General features: G+C 39.9%; 1 protein-coding gene across 1 annotated transcript; it reads right to left on the bottom strand.

Annotated features, from left to right (window-relative positions):
* Positions 1-1,433: 1,433 nt before the first annotated feature.
* HAUS1 (HAUS augmin like complex subunit 1) lies at positions 1,434-16,302 on the bottom strand. The gene is made up of 9 exons (XM_032310164.1): positions 16,198-16,302; positions 15,286-15,460; positions 10,041-10,176; positions 8,679-8,813; positions 7,095-7,218; positions 6,216-6,281; positions 4,530-4,601; positions 4,243-4,290; positions 1,434-2,041 (listed from the first exon to the last, which is right to left on the bottom strand). Exons 1-9 carry the CDS (start codon positions 16,225-16,227, stop codon positions 1,991-1,993), a joined length of 837 nt encoding a protein of 278 aa, XP_032166055.1. The 5' UTR covers positions 16,228-16,302; the 3' UTR covers positions 1,434-1,990.
* Positions 16,303-18,669: the final 2,367 nt, after the last annotated feature.

The following is an 18,669-nucleotide window of genomic DNA, read 5'->3' on the forward strand; positions in this document are numbered from 1 at the left end:
ATCTCTACACCCAAGGTGGGGCTCGAACTTACAATTGCGAGATCAAGAGTTGCATGCTCCATCTACGGAGCCAGCTGGGCACCCCCTATACATTTCCTTAATGGTGTCTTTTGAAACACAAAAGTTTTTCATTTTCATAAAGTCCAGTTTATCTGTCTTCATGCAGTAAGCTGGGGCAGTCAGAGGGCTCATCTTGTTTTTTTTTTCTCTTATGAATTAATGTCCTGTGCTCCTTTGTTATTCAATGTCTGAAGACTATAGTTTCCTTTTTTTTTTTTTTTTTTAAATTCATTTGAGAGAGAGACAGAGAGACCACAAGCAGGGGGAGAGGCAGAGGGAAAGGGAAAAGCAGGCTCCCCACTGAGTTGGGAGCCTGATATGGGGCTTGATCCCAGGACCTGGAGATCATGACATGAGCCGAAGGCAGACGCTTAACCCAATGAGCCACCCAGGCACCCCCAGACTTTGTCTCTTGATAGGAGAAGTGGCAAAATCACAATATAAAGGATGAGTATACAGGGACAAGAGGAATTAGTGTGGTCATTTCCACAATCAACCTAAGAAGCTGCCTTACCAAAAATACTGGAATTAAGTCCAAAGACAAATGACAAGCTTGAAAAAATATTTACAGTGCAAATCACAAAAGATCAATTTAGCTAATACACAAGGAGCTTCTATATATTGTTAAGCTAAAGACCAAATTGTAATACCTACACAGCTAAATGGTATGGACAATTTCCAAAAAGTGAAATATAAATGTCTCTTGATTTTGTATCTCCATATATTTGTGGGAAAGGAGAGGAAAATTTTTTTTTTAATTTTAAAAATTTTTTTAATTTTTTAAATTTTTTAAAGATTTTATTTATTTATTTGACAGAGAGAGAAGATCACAAGTAGGCAGAGAGGCAGGCAGAGAGAGAGGAGGAAGCAGGCTCCCCACTGAGTGGAGAGCCCAGTGCGGGGCTCGATCCCAACACCCTGGGATCATGACCTGAGCCAAGGCAGAGGCTTTAATCCACTGAGCCACCCAGGCGCCCTGAGAGGGAAATTTTTAAGGCCATTTAGATAATCTTTAAAAAGCCGATGGCAAAAAAACAAAATGAAGCAAAACTAATAGCTTCTTTTTTCTTTTTTTTTTTTTTAACTGATTACTCCTTAATCACATGGTTCAAAATTTTTAAAAGTACAAAAAGGAACATAGTGAACATGGTGAAACACGGTGAACATAGTGAATTTTCCCTACACCACATTTGTGAAGTCCTTTGATTTTTACTTCTTAAAGATTTTATTACATGGGAATTTTTAATATTTCCAAATTTTCAAATATTTCTATCATTTCATTTATGGCTCCTGGGTTGGGGACCCATTTTACTGACTCTATGATTATTTAAGAGTCAAAACATTAAAGCTTCTTCATGGTTCCTCTCACTATCTTTTTTTTTTGTCTTAACATTTAAATCTTTGATCTTTGGGATTATCCTGACATAAGGTGTGAAGTAAGGATCTAGCACCATGTGTTGAATTATCCATTTCTCCACTACTGATTTAAAAGGTCACCCCTTTCATAAACTAAATTCCTGCATATATTAACATTTGGAGGTAGGCAGGTGAGCTGATCAGAAGGAACTGACAGCAAAACCCTGGAGGGAGGAGTGGGAGAAACATAACTGAGTTGCAGAACTCTTCTCTTCACTAACTAACCTCATGAGCGACGACATGACAAATGTCGTAATGGTCACCAAAGAGACCCAGCGAGGGACACTTAACTGCCAGCAACACAGAGAACCCACAATGCTTTTTAATATGAAAACTGTGTATTTGGGAACAGAAAAGCAATATATAACCAAAAACCACAGTTCATCAACAGTGACGTTATTATCTCATCTAAGAACACAGGAGTTGACTTATTTAAGGAAGGCAAAGAGAATACATTCTTTCAAGTCCTAGTCAATGTATTCTGTGAGGGAAGACGAAGCTTACTTGACTCTGGTCACAGTTCCATCATGTCTACTTTCTTTGTAAGTTCAGCTTCAATGGTATCCTACAGGAAGAAACACCATAAATTCTATAAATAAGAACATAAAACAGATGCTCGAATTCCTAGTGTAATTTAAAGTAAGGGAAGCGAAAAAGAAAAACATTAAAACAGAATTTCAAGGGTGCCTGGGTGGCACAGTCAGTTATGTTGTCTGACTCTTGATTTTGACTCAGGTCGTGATCTCAGACTTGTGGGATCAAGCCCCACATTGGGTTCCATGATCAGCATGGAGTCTGTATAAGACTCCCTCTCAGGGGCTCCTGGGTGGCTCAGTGGGTTGAAACCTCTGCCTTCGGCTCAGGTCATGATCCCAAGGTCCTAGGATCGAGCCCCGCATCAAGCTCTCTGCTCAGCAGGGAGCCTGCTTCCCCCTCTCTCTCTGCCTGCCTCTCTGCCTACTTGTGATCTCTGTCTGTTAAATAAATAAATTAAAAAAAAAAAAAAGACACTCCCTCTCCCTCTCCCGACTGTCATGCTCTCTCTCTAAAATAAATAAGTAAATCTTAAAAAAACATTTTTTTGTAAATACCATTATAAATATTAAATATGCTTTTAGACATTTTTTGCTTTTATATCTCTGCATTCTTCTCCATACCCCTGAAAGTTTTCAGACTCCTGATTCTAATAAACATCTCGAGGGGAAAAACTCTTGAGAAAGATGAGTCACTGTATCAGTTTGAAGATACACGGACCCGGGGCGTCTGGGTGGCTCAGGGGGTTAAAGCCTCTGCCTTCGGCTCGGGTCATGATCCCAGGGTCCTGGGATCGAGCCCCGCATCGGGCTCCCTGCTTATGGGAAGCCTGCCTCCCCCTCTCTCTCTGCCTGCTTGTGATCTCTGTCTGTCAAATAAATAAATAAAATCTTTAAAAAGAAAAAAAAAAAGATACATGGACCCATTTTTCTGACATCTCCTGTTTGAGCAAAGTACTTCCACAACTTCTCTCACATCACCTCTTTCCTACTCTCACTGCCACTTTCTCATTACTTCTCCCCAGTCAAAAGAGGCCAACCAGTTTCTGCAATTTTCTCTCTCTCTCCTCCAGTCTACACTTATACACTGATTCCAGAATAATATTTCTTTTTTTCCCTCAGAATAATCTTTCTAAAGAACTGTCCTAATCAAAAAGCATGGCTTTGGGCACCTGAATGGCTCAGTCATTAAGCGTCTGCCTTCGGCTCAAGTCATGAGGATCCTGGGTCCTTGGGATCAAGCCCTGCATCGGGCTCCCTCTCCAACTCCCCCTGCTTATGTTTCCTCTCTTACTGTATCTCTCTCTCCCCGACAAGTAAATAAATAAATAAATAAATCTTAAAAAAACAAAAACAAAAACCCACATAGCTTTGATCACATTTCTCTTTAGCTTAGAAAATAAAGAAACACATAGCAATGTTCAGTGCTCCCCTAGAGCCTCCAAGTTCAACATCTTTATATTTAAGATCCTTTATATCATAAACCAATCGATCTTCTTTAGCCCTACCATCCTTGTATACCCCTAAGCAGCTGGACTGCATCACTTGCCAAAGCTTAGACAAGTCCTCCATTTTTTTTTTTAACTCTTATACCTTTGTTAATTCTTTTGCCTAGGATATTCTATGTCTCTCGACACCCCCTTTTCCAGCCAGGAAAATCTATGAAAAAATTTAAAAGAGATAAAAAATTACTATGTATTTTTTATGGAAAGAAATATATATACATATCCAAAAAAGTATTTAAAAAATACATGGTAGACCATGTGGCTGGCTCATTCGGGAGAGCATGTGACTATTAATCTCAGGGTCATGAGTTCAAGGCCCATATTGAGTGCTGAGCTGACTCAAAAAAAAAAAAAATTTTTTTTTAAAAAGCATGGTAATGGGGCGCCTGGGTGGCTCAGTGGTGTAAGCCTCTGCCTTTGGCTCGGGTCATGATCTCAGGGTCCTGGGATTGAGCTCCACATTGGGCTCCCTGCTCGGCGGGTAGCTGCTTCCCCCTCTCTCTCTGCCTGCTTCTCTGCCTACTATGATCTCTCTCTCTGTCAAATAAATTAAGAAAATCTTTAAAAAAATAAATTTAAAAAGCATGGTAATGACACATAGCAACTTTGGAACTGTCGTTTACCTCTGAGTGGGAAGGAAAAAAGAAGGATGAAGGGAGCTTTAGTTCTATCAGCAGTTTTTTTCTTTCTTTTTAAAAAATCAGAAGAAGAAAAATGGAACTACTTACTAACTCCCGCTTTGCTTCTTCAATTTTCACCTGAGCAAGGGACGGGTTCTTTTAAAGAAAAATAAAACAAGAAAACGTTATATTGCATCACCCAGAACTCAAGGAGAAAAAGTGCAACAGTCTTTTTCAAAAGGCAAAAACTTTACAGAAGTGTATCCAGTTTACATACGATACTGAAATTTAGCAGACTTTAAATCCTTAAACATGGACCTAGTATTTTCATGATCATTTAGTACCCTTGGGGAAAGTTGGAGATTGCTTTTTAAAAAATTCATAAAAATAATTACCGGCATTAAATCCAAATAGGACTCTAATTTTTTCTTCAAAGGTATAGTCTGTCGTTTTAGTTCTGCCAATTTCTGGGGGTGGAAAAAACACAAGAGTCACAGAGTAATAGAGATATTCGTAATGCAAATAAACACCACTCATTTCTGAAATAAAATATAATAAAGCATTAACATTAAGTTATTTTAAATAATGTATCAAATTGTACCTATAGGCCAAATGAGGTTCAAAGATATATGAACAACAAACTTACTTCCAATGGAATCAATCCTTATAAGATGCTTAAAAGAGAAAAGTTATACTCCTATTTACTAAGAATAGGATTTAAGTGGGGTGTCTGGCTGGTTTGGTCCAAGGGGCACATGACTCTTTATTTCAGAGTTGTAAGTTCAAATTCTACGTTGGATGTAGGGACTACTTAAAAATAGAATCTTTTAAAAAAGAGAATAGAAGGGGCACCTGGGTGGCTCAGTGGTTTAAAGCCTCTGCCTTTGGCTTGTGTCATGGTCCCAGGGTCCTGGGATAGAACCCCGAGTGGGACTCTCTGCTCAGCGGGGAGCCTGCTTCCCTTCCTCTTTCTCTGCCTGCCTCTCTGCCTGCTTGTGATCTCTGTCTGCCAAATAAATACATAAATAATCTTAAAAAAAAAAAAAAGAGAGAGAGAGAATAGGAAAAAAAAAAAAAAAGAGAGAATAGGGGCACCTGGGTGGCTCAACTGGATAAGCGTTAACTCTTAGTTTTGGCTCAGGTCATGATCTCGGGGTCCTGGGATGGAGCCCACACCAGGCTCTGCACTCAGTGCACTCTGCTTGTCCTTCTCTCTCTCTCTCTCTGTACTGGTCCCGCTCTCTCTCTTCTCTCTCCCTCAAATAAATACAATCTTTAAAAAAAGAGAATAGGATCTAAGTATGCTGTCTAGGAGAACAGGAATCATAATGTAAGGGAGCAGTTAGGATCTCAAATATGTACTGATGAATTGTCAACTTTAGATTCCAAAAATCAAAGTGTAAAAAATCATAAGAATAAAATAATAATTGGGATGCATGGGTGGCTCAGTCTGTTAATCATCTGCCTTTGGCTCAGGTCGTGATCCCAGGGTCCTGGGATTGAGTCCCACATCAGGCTCCTTGCTCAGAGGGAAGCTGCTTCTCCCTCTGCCTGCTGCTCCCCCTGTTCATGCTTTCTCTTTCTCCCCCTCTCTCTGACAAATAAATAAAAAAATCTTAAAAAAAAGAATAAAAGAATAATAACAAAATAAAACCTCCTCTTTCTCCCTCTTTCCACAAAAATAAATGAGACACTTATACAACCTAAAAACCTAGGATTGCATCCTATAGGAGTTTTCAGGCCTGCATTTTTACTTTTACTGTAAATGGAAAGAGAAGAAGAGAACCTAGATGGTTAGTATATAATCCCTCAATAAATATATTTTATAAACAAATCAATAACATATAACCAACTCTAGCAAAGAGTTTCTAGCATATAGTAATATGTAAAGGAAACCAAATAAATGTGAGGATAGTTACAGCTAACCGAGGAATAAAGGTATAAATGCTGGTGAACGTAAACTACAGAAGTGAAGAAAAACAGGTTAATAGTGAACAAAGCTCTGTACCAAGAAACAAATGAAAAAGCAGATTGTGCACTAAGATTTTAAAGAGAGCTAAATTGGGTTACAATGAGCTCACCTCTGAAAGTGCTACTAGGGACTGATGAGACAGAGAAGCATCCATGCCTCTAGATGAAAGTTGCTCCTATAATTCCAAAAAAGGGAGTTCGGTTAAAAACAATGTTTTGAGGGGTGACTGGGTGGCTCAGTGGGTTAAAGCCTCTGCCTTTGGCTCTGGTCATGATCCCAGGGTCATGGGATCGAGTTCCAAATCAGGCTCTCTGCTGAGCAGGGAGCCTGCTTCCCTTCTTCTCTCTCTGCCTGCCTCTCTGTCTACTTGTGATCTCTGCCTGTCAAATAAATAAATAAAATCTTTAAAACAAGCAAACAAACAAAAAAAACAGTATTTTGAAAGTGACCATCATGTTTTCAACATACAACACAGTAACAAGAAGCGACAAGTCATAGACGGAAAACCACACATGCATCTAAGCACTTTTATGCAGCGTGTGGATCATTTCAAACAGTCGCAGAGCTGCCACAAGATGGGTGCACTGCTAAGAGTCTGGGCTCCGGGGCCTGGCTGTCTGCACTTGAATCTGGATACGTGGCTAAGCAGCTATGTGACTTTGGGCAAGTTACTCAACTTCTCCATAGTTCCTTTATCTGGAAAAGGTAGAAATAATATTGCCTAGATGTGAGGGTGAAGGTCAACAAGAAGTTTGAAAAGAATTAAATAGGGGAACCTGGGTGGCTCAGTCGGTTAAGCATCTGCCTTCAGCTCAGGTCATGATCCCAGGGTCCCAAAATTGAGCTTCCCATTGGGCTCTGAACTCAGCAGGAAGTCTGCTTCTCCCTCTGACCTTCCCCCTTCTCATGCTCTCTCTCTCTCAAATGCATAAGTAAAATTAAAAAAAAAAAAAAAAAGAACTAAATATATTTAGTCCTTCATACAAACCTCTGCAGTTCTGATTCCAAATCTGAACTCCTCCGACTTTGCTTTGAGGAAGTCCATGTTCTGAAGACGACTGTCAACTTTGGCCCTTTCCGTAGACAGATGAAATTCAGCCTTCTTTAGATCCCTTTAAAAAGTAAGGTTAAAAACATTCTCTTCTCTTCAGTGGAATTATAGAAAAGAAGCTACTACTTTTGGGATTCGACTCTGGCTTAGCCAAAAGGTGGTAATACACTTGCTAGATTTTCTACTGTATACTTTATTTATTTACTTGACAGACAGTAAGAGAAGGAACAACAAGCAGGGGGAGTGGCGGAATGAGAGGGAGAAGTAGGCTTCCCCCTGAGCACAGAGCCCAGTGTGGGGCTCGATCCCAGGACCCTGGGATCACAACTTGAGCTGAAGGCAGGCGCTTAACGACTGAGCCACCCAGGCACCCCTCTACCATATACTTTATATTGCAGACTAGCTACCAGTTTTTCTTCCAGGTCATCTCCGCCATGCTGCCACCTGGAATTTTTCTCAAGGAATACTAAGTAATTTTAAGATTAATCTGGCCAATTATTCTTGGAGAAAGTAAACCTGCTGTTTGAAGAAATGATTTAATATATCCAAGCCAACTTGAATTATGGAGGTCCCAAAGTCCTCTTTCCTAAATGTGACATGATAGAGTGCCTTGCACCTACATACTCAATATTTGTTAAGGAAATTTACACACCAGCAAATTACTTGTGCATATCCACATTCGTGATCTGGAGCATCTAATCTCCGGGGCAACAGGGACCTAAAGAAGGTCCAGAGCATCAAAAGGGATATCAGAGCTCTAGGGGTGTTTGACTCTTGATTTTGGCTGGGGTCATGATCTTAGGGTTGTGAGATCAAGTCCTGAGAGAGGCTCTGTGCTCAGCGGGGAGTCTGCTTGAGATTCTCTCTTGTAACTCTCCCTGACCCTAGCCCCTACTTGCACACGCATACACACACATTCTCTCTCTAAAATAAATAAATAAATATTAAAAAAAAAAAAAAAAAAAGGAGGGATACCAGAGGTCTAATAAGAATGGACAACAAATTATAGTGTGACTTTATGTTGCACCATAGCTTGTAAGTAAAAAAAAAAAAACATGTAAAATTCCCCAAATTATAAAACCTAGGCTATTTGTTGGGGCACCTGGGTGGTGTAGTCAGTTAAGCATCCGACCTTTCACTTCCGCTCAGGTCATGATCTCTGGGTGGATGGTGCATAGGGCTCCGTGCTCAGTGGGGTGTCTCCTTAAGATTCTTTCTCCCTCTCCCTCTGTCCCACTCTCGCTGATACTCTCTCACTCCCAAGTAAATAAATCTCAAAACAAACAAACAAAAACTAGGCCATTTGTAAAAGAGGTAAAAAATTGTATGAAGTAAAAGGTGAAAGTCTGTATCCAACCAACTCCTATCTACATCCAAGTCATTTTTTACTTAGAAAACCATTTATGGACCCCAGTTCCTAATGTTGTTTTAAATCATATCTGCCGCCCAAACTAAATCTGATAATACCCTGTCACGGCTTTTATAATAAACATTGTCACAGCTTCCAACTCAATTACTTACTCTCGTAGACATTTTTCTAACACTAAAGTTGCAGTTAGATTTTTTTCAAGTTTTGCCAGTTCAAGCTTGATTTCTTCATTTTTGGATTTGGTACGGAAAAGATCAGAGGTCAAGTCATTCACTGCAGGGATAAAACTAAAAAAAAAAAGAATCTGATCACATAAATGGACATTAAGAACAATAATGACAATTATTCCTCATTTCTAACGATGACTTTATCTCTATGTGGATTTTTCTGTCATCACACTTTTTCATACCTCCATGCATTTTTTTCTCTATGCATTTCTTTTTAATATGCTATTCCCATTGCCTGAAAAGCCTTTCTTCAGGCGAACTTCCATTTGTCTTTCAAAACTCAAATAAGATTTACTCCCATTCTGGAACTCAGTACCCATTTCTCTGTGCTACTTAGCTACAGCTGGTACATTCTTGTATTGTTACAGATGTCAAACTATGCTATAGTTTTACATACCCATCTCCCTTCTTTGACCATGAGCAGAGGCTGTCCTTGCTGACAGTTATTAGCCTATGCTTCCCCAGTGCCTGTGTGTGTGTGTGTGTATACACATCTATCTATATCTATCCATCTGTCTATACGCGTGCGTGTGTATGGCTATATTTATATGCCTAGCATATAACTGGTATTTGGTGTCTGCTGAATTGACTTAAGTTTAAATTTCTGCTGTAATACAGCCTCATATTCTTAAACTTGAAACACTACTCTCTGAGCATATATATTAATTCCAAGTCCTCATACGGGCAATTAAGTAGAATAGCTAGACAGCTCTCTGATTACAATTTAAAGTGGTCGTCCTAGCTAAGACATGGCCAGCAATGGTAATCATACAGACTCTGGTGTCAAGCTGGGTTGGAATCCCAGTTCTGCCATTTACCAGCTTGGACAAGTTATTTAACACACCTCTCCTGAGCTTCAGCTTCCTACTAGGGTTGTTGGAAAGAATATCATTATATAGGTGGGATGCCTATCACAAAGAATAAAGGTCCTCAACCTACTCTACCCAGTATAGGAAACATGACCAAAATTCACTTTGCTCAATCAGATAATTTAGCCTACTGCTTTTCTTACTGTTCACAGGGAGCAATGTAAGCTCCCTTTCCAAATATACATGTGTACCAACCTTCACAAACCTAATATTAAAAGAAGAAAATTTAAACAACACCAAGTTTATCTGAATTAATTAAACATGTTCACTGGCGATGATAAGGAGAAATTAAGTAAATTCAATGTTTTTGCATTTATTGTTAATTTCTTCTACAGAATTACCCAGAGAAACAAAAAAATCCTTAGGTCAAGACATTAAAGTATATGATTACAGAAATTAAAACTGTCACAAGAATTACCTAGCTAGTGATGTATCCTTTATTTCAAGGGCCACTGCACTGTCAGCCAAAGCATTCAGGTACCTAGAACCAGTGCTAGACAGATTGGCAGGGGAAAAATTCACACTCTCCATGAGAAGGCTCTGAAGATGCTTGGCTGAAAAGATAGGAGAGTTCTATGGTGACTAAGATGTTTCTTTTATTTTAATTTTTAATAGCTTTACTGAAATCTTTTCACATATCATATAATCCACCCACCTAAAGTATACAATTTGATGACTTTTAGTATATTCATAGTGTTGTACACCCACCAATACAATTTAGAGCATTTTCATCACCCCCAAACATACCCCACATTTCTTAATCATCGTATTCCAATTCCCTAACCCATGAAGCCCTAGCAACCACTAACCTACATTCTGTCTTTACTCATTTAATGTTTGGGAATATACCTAGGAGTAGAACTGCTAGTCATATGGTAACTATGTTTAACCATTTGAGGAATTACCAGACTGTTTTCCAAAGCAACCATATGATTTTATAATCCCACCTTCAATTTCTCCATATTTTCACCAACAGTTATTACTAAGATGATGATGATGATTATTATTTTTTGTATCAAAGTCACTCACAGAACTTAGTAATGATCAATAAAATGATAACCCAAGGTCTTTTTGACTATAGACCTCCTTGTAGGTATGAAATGGAATTGTGGTTTTTATTTGCATTTCCCTGATGTCTAATAATGCTGGCTTCTTGGCCATTTTTATAACTGTTTGGGAGAAATGTATATTCACATTCCCATTCTTTTAAATCGGTTATTTATCTCTTTATTATTGAGTTGTAGGAGTTCTTTATATGTTATAAACACAAACCCTTATCAGATATGACTTGAAAATGTTTTCCCCATTCTTTTTTTTTTTTTTAAAGATTTTATTTATTTATTTGACAGACAGAGATTACAAGTAGACAGAGAGGCAGGCAGAGAGAGGAAGGGAAGCAGGCTCCCTGCTGAGCAGAGAGCCTGATGTGGGGCTCGATCCCAGGGCCCTGGGATCATGACCTGAGCTGAAGGCAGAGGCTTTAACCCACTGAGCCACTCAGGTGCCCCGTTTTCTCCCATTCTATGGGCTGTCTTTTCATTTACTTGATGGTGTCCTTTGAGAACAAAAGTTTTTAACTTTGCTGATGTCCAATTTATTTACTTTTTCTTTTGTTGCTTGTGTTTAGGGGAATGATAGTTAAGAAACCATTGCTAAATTCAAGGTCATAAAGATATACACTGATGTTGTCTTCTGAGTTTTAGGTTCAGGTCTCATGCTTAGATTTTTAATTCATTTGGAATTAATTCTTGCATAGAATTAATTAATTAATTAAGCAGGGTCCAATTTCATTCTTATACATGTGACTATCCAGTTATCCCAGCACTTCTTTGAAAAGCCTATATTCTCCTCCACTGAAATGTCTTGTTACCCTTGTCAAAAATCAGTAGACCAGGATTAAGACTTCTAGCCTAACAGGGCAATGAGAGCTACATACCAGCCCCCACTGTGAAACAGACAAAAATTGTAAAAAACAAAACAAGAAACCCAACTACGTAAAAACAACAACAACAACAAAAACCAGAAGCAAAACACAACGATTTAAAGCCTGGGAAAATGGTTCTAAGGACAAACAGCAAATAAAGAAACATCTATTCTAGAAAATCCATGAAAATTCCGTGAGGAAGGTGAGAGTTGTGGTATTTAAACCAAGACCACCCCCTCTTTTTCCCTCCCAGCTCAGTGAGGTGGAGACTCCACTCCAGACTACTGTAGTTAAGAACACAGGGATCTCCATGCCCCCTGCTCCCAGCCAGAGGGCTTTCTGTCCAGGAGGAACTGAATTTCAGTGTTCCTCATCCTGCCCATCAGCTATCTGTTGCTGAGACTGAGTCATAGGTGAATGTGGCTCAAAGGTGTGGGCTCTTCGGCCACCCAGCCACTGTTTTTGAAATGGAAGCGCTGCCTTGGGTGAGCTTCTACCCTACCCCACAGACCCTTTTACCAGCTCATGAGGTAGTGATTCCACACCAGGAAAGGAAAGTCAAGAGGACCTAACACTGCTGTACTCCCTGTCCACCAAGCACTCAGCATCTACCCTCGCAGGGCCACTCAGAAAAAAGTTTGCTTTTGTCTCTACCTCCAACTCCAGATTGTGACTCAGAGATTTTTGGGCAGAGGAAGAAGCAAGACATAGAAGACATAATTCCCAGTATCTTCACGAAGGAGCTGAATTCATTTGCAACAGAGCCTGGAGAAGTCCAAGCCTAAAGAGACTCTCAGGAACTGTGGAAGTTATAGTAAAAAGCAATGGGAGGGGTGCCTGGGTGGCTCAGTGGGTTAAGCCTCTGCCTTTGGCTCGGGTCATGGTCTCAGGGTCCTGGGATCGAGTCCCGCATCAGGCTCTCTGCTCAGCAAGGAGCCTGCTTCCTCTTCTCTCTCTCTGTGCCTCTCTGCCTACTTGTGATCTCTGTCTGTCAAATAAATAAATAAATCTTAAAAAAAAAAAAAAAGCAATGGGAGAAGAGTCAAGACACAGGTTAAACTGTAGGCTAGTTACTTTGTGCAGGAGAATCAGAGAATAAGACATTTTCGAGGAACCGGTCTTAGGTCACAACAAATATCAAACATTGCCTTCTGATACCTTTAAGGGTGCCAGAATTTGATTGGATTAGCTTGTAGCTTATGTCCCACAGCATTATTGGACACAATAATGGGCTGTCAATTAGCAGAACTTCGCAGTTAGATGTGGTCCATGAAAAAGAGGAAGACAGTCCTTCCAAAACCACTGACACCCCACAGTGACTGTGGGTACTTAAGTCTGTGCCTTCCTGAGGACCAACATCACAGGCTTAACACCATCAAGGGGTAAACAAACTTCATTAAAAACAATCAGCCAGTCATTAAACAAATAAGAAAACACCGACAACAAGTTTTGAGGGGCTGGGGTGTTGGAAGACTTGTACTCAGAGTTGCTACAATACATTATCTGATATGTCCTGTTTCTATAAAAAATACATAGGAATGCAAAACAAGAAAGCATGACCCATGGTAAAAGCAAGCAAAAGAAATTGCCTGTCAGAATGATCATATGTTGGATTTATCAGAAAAGACTTCAAAATAGCCATGCGAACAAGTTCCTCAAGGAAACCATGAGGAAAGAAGTAATAAAAGGTATGAGGACAATGTTGCATCAAATAGAGAATATCAAGAAGAAACAGAAATTGTTAAAAAAAAAAATTAAATGGAAATTCTAGAGTTGAAGAGTACAATGACTAAACTGAGAAGTTGACTAAAGAAAATGAACAATTGATTTCAAGTAGAATACATAAGTGAACTTAAAATTAAAGCAATAGAAACTATGGAAGCTGAAGAACAGAGAGGAAAAAAGTAAAAAAAAAAAAAAAAAAGAGAGAGAGAGAGAGAGAAAGAGAGAGCACCTCAGAAAAATGAGGAACACCATTAGGCACACCAACATAGGTACAATAGGAGTCCAGAAGAAAGAAACAGGAAAAGAACAGTCAAAGAAATAATGCCTAAAAACTTACCATATTTGTTGAAAAACAATAATCTATACATCCAAGAAATAACTCAACAAAAAAACTCAACAACTCAACAAACCCAAGTGGAATAAATGCAAAAAGATCCACAAACAAACATATCAAAATAAAAATGTTGAAGGAAAAAATAAGGAGACAATCTTGAGAACAGCAAAAGAAAAAGGATTTGTTATTTACAAGAAAACCCCAATAAGATTAATAGTTGACTTCTCAGCAGAAACAATGGAGGCCAGAAAGCAATGGGGTAATATATTCAAAGTGTTCAAGAGAAAAACTATCAATGAAGAATCCTACATTTAGCAAAACTATCTTTCAAAAGTGAATGCAAAGGAAAGACTCCCAGCTAGACAAAAGCAGAGAATTTGTTGTTAGCAGTCCTGACTTAGAAGAAATTCTAAAGGAATTTCTGTGTGACACCAAACAATAATTCAAATGTACACATAAAAAACAATGACTATCAGGAAAGGTGGCTACAGAATTGTAAAGAGCATACATGCATATTTTTTCGCTTGATTTAAAAAGCAATTACAGGGCGCCTGGGTGGTTCAGTGGGTTAAGTCTCTGCCTTCGGCTCAGGTCATGATCTCAGGTCCTGGGATGGAGACCCGCATGGGGCTCTCTGCTCAGTGGGGAGCCTGCTCCCCCCACCCCGCCTGCCTCTCTGCCCACTTGTGATCTGTCAAATAAATAAACAAAACTTAAAATTGCATAAAATAACATGTATATAAAATATTGCTGCATCGTAGAAATATTATATGCTAAAAGTGAACTAAAACAAAAAGTCAATTTTGCTGTATATTAATTTTTAAAAGAAAATTGGTGGGCGCCTGGGTGGCTCAGTGGGTTAAGCCGCTGCCTTCGGCTCAGGTCATGATCTCAGGGTCCTGGGATCGAGTCCCGCATCGGGCTCCCTGCTCAGCAGAGAGCCTGCTTCCCTCTCTCTCTCTCTGCCTGCCTCTCTGCCTACTTGTGATCTCTCTCTGTCAAATAAATAACTAAAATCTTTAAAAAAATAATAATAATAAATAAATAAAAAAAGAAAATTGGAAAAAAAAGCCCATATGCAGTAGAATTACAACACAAACTGTACTATATTCAAAACATTGCATGTAGCACAGGCCACACACATTAAATACAGGGCAACTATAGGTCTCACTTTTTTCCTCTTTTGTATATCCCAACGCATAGAAAGGTTTTTGTCAATTCTTTTGCGTGTAGTTTGTATTACAAAAACAACAGGTGTCTTGAATGCACTTTCTCAAGACACCTATGCACAGCAAAAAATTCTAGTGCAATCCCATGAACACATAGTGATGACATGATTTGTTCACTGCAGTTCATGGCTGCCACCTCGCATGTCCTGATGGCTCATTAAACTAAAGCATGGAGACGGGAAACAGATCAAGAAGATATGTAAGTGAAAAACCAAAAGCCTGTATATCAGCCCAATTTTAGACACATGTTTTTGGGGTTACTATTTGGTATCAGAGTACTAGTAAAATTTACATTATAATGAAATAATGGCTTATTAAGTTGCTATAATAACGGAGTGGGAGCCAAAGCAAAACAAAAAACAGTCTATACTAAATTAATTTTGTATTCTTTAGTGTTATAAAATGTAGTTACCTCAAGTTATCTCATTCAAAATTCTGTAATTAATCTCACCTTCGGATTCATATTCACTTGCTTTCTGTTTCAAGTCCTCTATTACCAAGGAGACATCCCTGTCCCGAACCCTGTTGCGCTCTGAAAGGTGATGTAAAATCTCCGTGGTCCGAGCATTCACCTCATACTGTGGAATGGAGTGATCTCCAAATATTTTTTTCAACCATGCAGCAACCTAACCATTAAAATAAAAATAAAGCCTTGTTTGTTGTAATAGCATGAAGCAAATACGAGAAAGAAATGATGAGAAGCAAACAAAACGTTCTCTGGAAATACTCTGGCAACGCACTGACTTCGCATTATGATTGTCTGTACGGAGATAGATACCAGATGTCAGGAAAAAGTGAGCAAGCCCAATGAACAAAATCAGAAAACAATCCACCCTTTCCTAAAGCTACAAAGCAATATAAGGATAGTAATTTGCATCACTCGGATGATTTTAAGCTCAGTATGAAGGTGCCAAAACATTATTATACGCTCAAAGTTTGAAAAAAGAGTTGCTCTCAACACGCCAAAAGCCCTGCGGGTACCAAGAGGCACCGAGAGTAGGGATGCAGAATAAGGAAGCAGGTCAGGTGTGAAAATCCTGCTAGGAAGCCGCGGTGAACGGTGAAGCTTCGCTGGAAAGTGGGTTTGGATTCGCAAGTCCCACTCCAGTCTGCTGAGAGGCACCTCAGGGGCTCCTCAACCGCTCTCCAAGTCTGAGTCCAAGGAAGGAGAGCCGGGGAAAGGAAGGGAAACGCCCTTTCCCGGGGGTCTAAGCAGATCGTGAACTAGGGTCTAAAAGATGGACCGGCAGAGTAGGGGGAGGAAAAAAGTAAACAAGGTGCGCTTAGGAAATCCGCGGACGGGGAGAGTGTGTTAAAGATGCCGTCTCCAGAAGGCCATAAATCCCCGATCCCGCCCCATCACCTGCGCCTCTTTCTCTTCCTGTGCTTCCATAGCCGCCGCTCCCGCCACTTCTCGAGGAGTTCCTCGCGGGAGAAGTTCACAGCTCGCCCTGAAGGCCCCGCCCACACGCCGTTGGTTCCTCCCCCTTCTGGGCCCGGGATTTCTGGGAGTTGTAGTTTTTCCTAGGACTGTGGGTCTCTGAGTCCTTGGGCAAGGCTGGTCCAAGGCTCCAAGACCGTGAGCTTGCCGCCTCGCGGTTCTCTCTGCTCTCCTTGGTATCTTTTCCTAGATGAGAAGTACAACCGTCCAGAACCAGGCTGGTTTTTTTTTCCCCCCTTTTCTTATATTTTTATTTCTGACTTGAACCACTTGTCTTGAAAAAATACCTGAAACTTGTTTTTTTGGATAGCAGATACTTGTTTCTTCCACAAGGAGTGCATTGATTTAAAATTTTTATTTTATTTTTTATTTTTTTTAATCTTTTTTAAAAATTTTATTTATTTATTTGACAGAGAGAAATCACAAGTAGATGGAGAGGCAGGCAGAGAGAGAGAGAGAGGGAAGCAGGCTCCCTGCTGAGCAGAGAGCCCGATGCGGGACTCGATCCCAGGACCCTGAGATCATGTCCTGAGCCGAAGGCAGTGGCTTAACCCACTGAGCCACCCAGGCACCCTAAAATTTTTATTTTTACCCTAGCAATATGAGCTGCAGCAGTCTTACCTTATCCTTTAGTTTTCACTATGAAAGAGCTACATGTGCTGGAGACTGTTTTAAAATAGTTGACAGTTGGAGTGCCTGCCTGGCTCAATCAGAAGAGTGGGACTTACGATCTGGGTTGTGAGTTCAAGTCCCTCTTGGGGTGTAGAGGTTACTTAGATAAATAAAACTTAAAGAAAAAAACAAAACAAAACAGTTGATGGCATCCAGTTGCTGGCTGGGTCACTGCCACTCAGCCATTCTTCATTCATTTCTTGCCTTCCCTAAAGTTCTCCCTCCCTCACTGTAGTGTTAACTACAAAAGATTCTCTGTAGACTGCAATATATAGATCTCTTTGTTTTCCTGTTTTAGTTTCATTCTTACAAGTACCCTGGAAAAATAGATGAACACATTATTCTACCTATTTTCACATTAAAAACCATGCACACATGGATTAAACGACTTGACCAAGATTAAGTAGTAGAACTAGAGTCTGATCATAATGTTCTGGCTCTGATTGTTTTATCTTTGAAGGCTAGTTAGACCACAATGCTGCCTGCAGCCTCCTGTAGTATACTGTGAAACATCAGGAAAGGTAGCCCATGTACTCAATGGTGTGATATATGTGGTTTAATATCAAATTGTGGATCACTCTTAGCACTAAATATCTTTCTTCTAAGTCAGAAATTTCTTTATGATGAAATTTTTTTTTTCAAAAGAATTTTACTAACTAGCCAATACCATATTGTATGGCTTCCTTAATTTTTTGGTCAAATGTGTCTCTGCTCAATAACCAAATTTCAATTAAGTTGGTACAGCCCCTGAGTATGGGGGGGGAAGTTATCTTTACGTCCTTTGTCCACTTTCATCACTACTAATTTCACAAAATACCCTTCCAACCTTTCTGTTTTTAGAAGACAATATTTTTTTCTGTTAGCCTCCTCTTATCCATAAGGAGGATACTCACCTTGAAAATGGAATAGAATATTAGAAAAGGGATTGCTGACCATACATTCGCAAGCTGTATTTTAGGACATGATCTTTTTAATCCCGATATTCATATGCTCCACCCAGATTAAGGTTTTGTCTGTAAACTAGATAAGACACCCAATATTCCCTCTCCCGACAACAATTCTGTGCATATCATAAAAATCTCACTATGGCAAAAATTCTGTGTGTGTATGATTGGGGAAGTTCTGTTCCAATGTTAGTGTGTCGGTATAGGAAGGTGTTTTTTATTTCATCCTTTCCGTTTTATTGTTTTTTTTTAAAGATTTTATTTACTGGCAGAGAGAGAGCGTGCACGTGGGTACGAAGAGAGAACATAAGCAGGAGGAGCAGCAGAGGGAGAGGGAGAAGCAGGCTCCCCACTGAACAAGGAGCCAGACACAGGGCTAGACTCTAGGAATCTGGGATCATGACCTCAGCGGAAGGCAATTGCTTAACCGACTAAGCCACCAAGGCATCCCTATCATTTCCATTTTATTCCAAATTTATTTTTTTTAAAGATCTCATTTATTTATTTGAGAGAGAGTGAGAGATAGAGAAATCAAGAGCAGGCCAGCAGGGGCATAGGGTAGAGGGAGAAGCAGACTCCCCACTGACCAGGGAGCCCAGTCGGGGACTCTATCCCAGGACCCCCCCCCCCCCCCAACCATGACCTGAGCCCAAGGCGGAGGCTCAACTGACTGAGACACTCAGATGCCCTAATTTTATTCCAAATGTAAAAGTATAGTCCCTGTTGTCCTGAAACTAGATGTTGGTAGAGGAAATCCTGAATCCTAGTCCAGCTGGGA

This window comes from Mustela erminea, chromosome 13 (assembly GCF_009829155.1).
Source record: "Mustela erminea isolate mMusErm1 chromosome 13, mMusErm1.Pri, whole genome shotgun sequence".
In the NCBI taxonomy this organism is placed as follows: domain Eukaryota; kingdom Metazoa; phylum Chordata; class Mammalia; order Carnivora; family Mustelidae; genus Mustela; species Mustela erminea.

What these genes read in the sequence shown, in the direction of transcription:
- HAUS1 (XM_032310164.1), bottom strand. Translation starts at nt 16,227, where the DNA reads ATGGAAGCACAGGAAGAGAAAGAGGCGCAG. An exon ending in AAGTGAATATGAATCCGAAG is followed by an intron (nt 10,177 to 15,285) that starts GTGAGATTAATT and finishes CTATCTTTTCAG; the next exon opens with CCAAGCATCTTCAGAGCCTT. An exon ending in CCCTAGTAGCACTTTCAGAG is followed by an intron (nt 4,602 to 6,215) that starts GTGAGCTCATTG and finishes TTCCACCCCCAG; the next exon opens with AAATTGGCAGAACTAAAACG.